Raw genomic sequence first — 5,776 nt, 5'->3', positions numbered from 1 at the left:
ACTAATTTTTAAAATCATCTCTAAGGCCTTCTGTAGACAGTGCTATTATGTTAAGAAGGACGCAATGGCTCAAATGTCTTAAGTCTTCTGTTAAGTATCCCACACTGAGCAATGATGGACAAGTAAAATAAACATATGAAATAATACATTTTTGGTATATTCGACCTGTGACATAATTATTATGAATGTTCCCTGTATTGATATAATGATACTATATGAAGTAGTTTGAGATCTAGCTAGTAAGACTAGAAAATAAATCAACATTGGACAATTAGTCGTTATTTTATTAGGTGATACAATATTTAGCATGATTATAAAAATCTAGAAATGTTTTCTTGTCTTTAAATATGTTGAGACTCTCCTACCTCTCATAGGGAAGGGACAACATTACTGTCCTTATTTAGCTTACTATGCTTTATGTAATATACGTGTGTCTTTTAGACTTGTAATTGCAGAAAGAACAACCTGCTACAAAAAAGCACTAGGGCTCCTCATGCTCAGGATCCCAAAACAGGAAAACCCAGAAGATCTTATCGATACATAACCAAGCCTCTTCTGTTTTCTTCATTTGGGGTGATGAGATCAATCATTGATTGAAAGGACATATCAATCATTTACCTGTATAATCTTGTTCAAGGCTGATGATGTCGCTTGAATGTGAAAACACTGAAAAATTAGGGTTTTTTTTTTTCTTTGTTGTTTTATTTTTTGGTTTGGGGGCCATGCAATAGGATTCAAAGTTCCCCATCAGACGGTAGTGATTTCTTCACAATTCCTTTCTCATGATTCCATGTTAGAATCACCTGGAAAACTTCAAAAACTGCTGATATCTGAGCTCCATCTTCAGAAACTATGGTGTAATTTAGATGGCAGCCTCAGTCGGGGCATTGGGACTTCTACCCCTCCCAGGTGATGATAATGAGCAGCAGACTTGGCATCCTCGATATACATAGATATGATGTTCTTATTACAACTCACTGCTGGGTTGCCGTTTACTGAAGAGATGACCTCCCTTTCCCTCTCTTTTCTCTTACCATAGAATTTTCTACCAAAACTCGAATGTGCCTTAATAAAAAAAAAAAAGCCATTACTCTCATACATTTATCTTGTAGTCTTTGTGAACATGTTCTTTTTATACATGTTAGAGGCAAGGACAATAACTTTTAGCAGTGTTTATTTTTGTTAAAAGAAATGGATGGAACTGAAAGTCAAGATACCCTCTGATTGCACAGATTAAACAAGAGAGTGTTACATATTTCATCTTTACAAAGCAACCTACTGGTTTAAAAAGATCCATACTGTTGATAGAGTTCATGATAAAACATATATGTAATAAGGAGACAAATATTTATTTTACATATCTACAGCATGAATTGTCATATTTTTAGATGAACCACAAATTATACAGGAAAATATTTAGGTACATGAAAAAGCTTCAAAACATTAAAAAAAAAGTAACATTTTGAAAAAAATCACATGTGAAAGCTCATTAAATAATAACATTGACAAATAAATAGTTAATCAGCTTTACTTATTAGCTGCTGCCATGCATTTCTGGCATTCCATTCCAAGCAAGGGTCAGCATGCAGGGTATAATTTCGTACTATGAGACTGTAAAAAGCTACAGGGCTTATTTTTGAAGTGAAATGTCACAAGGTCTTTGACTCTTTCAGAGGGAGATCACTTGTGGCTGCTAAACTGTCCCCATGAAGATTATCAAAAAAGCACCTTTCTTGAGTGTTGACGTGAATTTTCATGGCAACAAATTTTTTTTTAACTTTTCAATTTTGAAGTAGTTTTGTTTTGGGGGTGGGGTGGGCGGTGGGTGCGGGGAATAGTTTGGGGAGTGGACGGTAACGGAGAAACACTTCTCTGTTTTAAAAAGTAATGATTCAGTGATGTGTATAGTATCACCAGTCTTTCAAGAACCGCAGGGAATTAAAACTACAGGATACGTGTAATTTAAATGCAAATCACACTTGTGGATCGGCGTACATCTTGAAAAACTTGAAAAGAAAAAGCCATTCCCAAAGAAGTTCCTGATACTTAGGACAGCTTGCTGGGTATGATCAAAGCAGAAGCATATATTTTCAAGTAAGAAAATAGCAGTGGCAGGCTCAAGTCTTCCAAGCAATCAAATCTGTAAAGCAGATGGTTACTAGTCAGTCCAGTTCTGAGAGTCTGAATTCTAACTCATGCTGTGCTTGCTGGATTTGCTGGCTCTTTTCCGCTCTCTGTGATGCGGGGCGGGCTTGGCAGGCGACACGCTCTCGAAGTTATGACTGGACTCGTTGTGCTGCCGTGTGTACCTCTTGCACTTGCAGGCGGTGACCACCGTGATTTTGTAGGTGCGCGTGCTGCCATCTTGGCACTGCAGCTGGATTCTCTGGGTGCGCGTCTTGTCGTTGACACACCTCCACTCCTGGGAGCTCCTCCGGCTCCAGTATTTTGTTCCATAGCCTCCTCCAATCCAGTTGGGGAGCACTGGCAGGGGCAAGCACTCGCCTGCGCACACCAGCTCCTTCAGAGGGCTGGTGCTGGTGCACTGGCCATCAGAGATGTACTTGGTGGAACGCAGTTCCCGGCAACCTACCTGAACTCGAGCTGCGGGAAACATGAAGAAAATGTGCATCAGAGGCAAAAAGCAAATAGACACTTTTTTAAAAAGTAATCTGCAGTGACAAAAATAACACCGAAATGATAGCAAACTGCCAAACAGGAAGTGAACACCTATTTTATTTTCCCAATGCAAAAATCTGCCTGCATGGTTTTAGGGGACACTTTCTCGAAAATTATGTTTATATGGCTGGTGTTTTTTGCAATAAAATAAACGGTCTGATTTTTTTTTTCCATGTGTAACATTAGCTAATTGCTTACTGAAGTATTTGAAAATCCCATTTTCTTAGTCTTACTCCCCAGTAAGGATTAAGCAGCTCTTATATCTATGTGTAAATACTCATTCTTTAATGAGCTAAAAGGAGTATACGCAAATGTTCAATGTTCTTTTACTCACTGGTTATATTAGTTAATGTCTGCAAGTGCTTTTAATTAGGTATTTTTAAAAATCTATTGAGAAAATGTGGAAAGTGTTTTAAATATTGTGTACAGTGCAATCTGTAATATTTTGTTTCAATAATAAAATTCAGCTGCAGAGAATCACACATACTTACATGTACAATGTCTGACATTTTGCATATCAAACTTAATTACTCCATTTTAAACACATTCCCAAGCTATCTTTTAAAAACACAAATATTAAAATGTTTGAAATGCAAAGTGTCACTACAACTCAACCTTCAAAGAATATAAAAGCCCCTAAATCAGGAACGTATGGTTGCCATAACAACTTGGCTACATTTCCATGAATTTTATGGCAGAAAAATGCCTAACATGTCTGATTTACAACTGCAGAAGGAACCATGGTGTTCGTTTCCTGAATGTTCGTCATGGCAAACTTTTTGTTTAGTCATCTGAATTTGATAAGTATGTTCTCCAATTGACTGTTTCTTGTTACATGCCTTATGTAATTAAAGCAAAAATTAATCTTGAAATATTTGAGTATTCCTTTCCACTACTTTGTTATCTAAACTTGAGAATTGCCTGTAATAAGCTTGAAAAAACACCAAGCCTTGTTAACTAGAAAAGCATATATATTTCAAAGTATAGACCGCTGAAATTGGAAAAATTAAAATTGTAAGGCATATCGAAGGGGTCTTCCATGGAAGGCTGAAAGCTAATATGAGTAGATACCGAATTAGGAGTTCCACTTCAACTCTGTGCCCCAGTACTTATAAGGTGAGATAAGAAATATAGTCTAAAGTCTAAATAAGTCTAAACATAATCTAAAGGGATGTGATAGCCATGAAAAAAAATTATGTATGTACACACACATCTGTGCAAATATAAAGTGTGGGATTAAAATTAAAGTGTAAACTGGCTGGTCAGGGTGCTCTGCCTGTTTGATTCTGATTCCAGTTCACCTTCCTGCAGCTGCCTTAGGAATGCACCTGGAAACAGCGAGATGATTTTGACTTGTCTAGCTTTTTGTTCCTGTGTATGCAGAGATTCGGCATTTTTGCAGTGACAGTTCATTGACAATGAATACCTACCACATTGCTCAGTAATCTAATCACAATCAGTTATTTCCTGTGTATGTAAAAGCAACCATCTTCATGAAAGTTTGGTTTTCTTAGAAAGACATTAACAGTCAGATTTGCGTTGACTGTTCAAAGGTCAAAAATACTTTTAGTACTTGAATGGAGTTGAGGAAGAGCCAAAGATTTGTAACAGATTTCCTGTGCACTGTGTCTCTTAAAACCTGATTATTAGCATGTGAACTCTTCTAAAGGAAAGGAGTGAAGCAAAAATTAGGAGGAAAATTTGAATCTCTTTAGCTAGTGGTCAATTAGTGTGTCAGTTAAGCAAACAGAAAAGAAGAAAAATAGTTTCTATACAAAATATTGCCATACTGTCATTACTTTGAATCTCTAAAGTTATGAAATTTCCCTGGTCTTTCACAGAAATACACAATTATCTAAATTTTGATCTGGTTAATAAGGAATTATTTCAGAAAAATATGATTCTTCAACATTTTTAGTTTTATCCCTCTTTCTCATTAATCATCATCAAAGCTTCAACTATTTCACTAGACTTATTTTAGAAGTCAGCATGAGCAATTTTTTTTCCCCAAACAGCTTCTTTTTTTTCCCTTGTGATTTCCAATACGTGCTTTGCTTAGTTAACTTTATACACTATCAGAATTGCACATGTCCTGAAACAATCAGGAAGCCGCCTGAATTTAAACTATCCAGAACAACTCTTTTTTAAAATTCTCATTTTGCATGATTTTAAAGAAGCAACAGTTCAATTCCTGGGAACATTTTCTTCCAGGACATTTGATAAAACTTAAGTCTGTGCCTACATTAGCAAATCACTGTTTTAGTTATGTTAACTCTGTAGGGAAGAACGCCAGTCTACACATGCAGCAGATTACTCCCAGATTGTTTAGCAAAACATATATGGTTCAGGTTAGTTAGCGATGAAACAATTCTCCGGGAATGTGAGCTCATGCTACCAAATAAGAAAAAAACTAAATCCAAGCAAGTAAAACACACTTACTGTTCTGATCCAGTCCAGTGTTACTGAAGTGCCTGCCTCCATTTCTGGCTTGATTCATCGTGCTGTTGCTGCTGGGGTGTGCTGGAACAGGTTTAACCACATGTGAATAAAGGATTTCTGTGGCATCGTTTTTAAAAGCCAAACAGCTTTTCATTAGGATGCATGCAAGGGGAATGAGATAGAAATGAATGGCAGGAGGAAGCATGGTGAGGAGAGGATTTGCTTGGCTGGAGAGCTGGTTAATTCCTTTTCCCTCTGCTTCTGCACTGTAACTGTGAAATTCTTCCTCCAGGTTCCCTTTATATATCCACTGAGGTTTGGCGTTCATTCAGGTGTAAAGTTGTGTAGAGCTTCGGAGTGAAAACACAGAGAAGGGGTGGGATCCCTACATGACCCTGCAAAAAAATTTTACCAATGGAAGAGAAGACTACAGAAAAGGAGGAGCTTGGTATACAAATTGCATGAAATTTCAGAGTTGGACTTCATCAGTTGTCTGTGAGCTGAAGCAGCCAGGCACATTCTATAGCAAGCACAGTCTTTCTCTCTTTCTCTGTCTCTCTCTCTCTCCTCTCTCTCACTCTCCACTTTCTCTCTGCCATTTCCTCCCCTAAATCTAGTTCACATTCGGGTTTCATTTAAATGAAAATATGCTTCTGTT

General features: G+C 37.2%; 1 protein-coding gene across 1 annotated transcript; it reads right to left on the bottom strand.

Moving 5' to 3' along the window:
- Nucleotides 1-1,157: 1,157 nt before the first annotated feature.
- Nucleotides 1,158-5,531, bottom strand: SOSTDC1 (sclerostin domain containing 1). Its single transcript, XM_010967150.3, has 2 exons — nucleotides 5,119-5,531; nucleotides 1,158-2,604 (listed from the first exon to the last, which is right to left on the bottom strand). The coding sequence occupies exons 1-2, from the start codon at nucleotides 5,444-5,446 to the stop codon at nucleotides 2,189-2,191; spliced, it is 744 nt and encodes a 247-aa protein (XP_010965452.1). The 5' UTR covers nucleotides 5,447-5,531; the 3' UTR covers nucleotides 1,158-2,188.
- Between the last annotated feature and the right edge of the window lie 245 nt (nucleotides 5,532-5,776).

The sequence above is a fragment of the Camelus bactrianus genome, chromosome 7 (genome assembly GCF_048773025.1).
Source record: "Camelus bactrianus isolate YW-2024 breed Bactrian camel chromosome 7, ASM4877302v1, whole genome shotgun sequence".
Lineage (NCBI taxonomy): Eukaryota > Metazoa > Chordata > Mammalia > Artiodactyla > Camelidae > Camelus > Camelus bactrianus.
This window is presented reverse-complemented; position numbering and strand designations above follow the sequence as displayed.

Bases quoted from the DNA above. Each gene is read 5' to 3' on its own strand.
- SOSTDC1 (XM_010967150.3), bottom strand. From the start codon at position 5,446: ATGAACGCCAAACCTCAGTGGATATATAAAGGGAACCTGGAGGAAGAA. The intron at 2,605-5,118 runs GTAAGTGTGTTT...TGTTTCCCGCAG, and splicing joins CACTGGACTGGATCAGAACA to CTCGAGTTCAGGTAGGTTGC.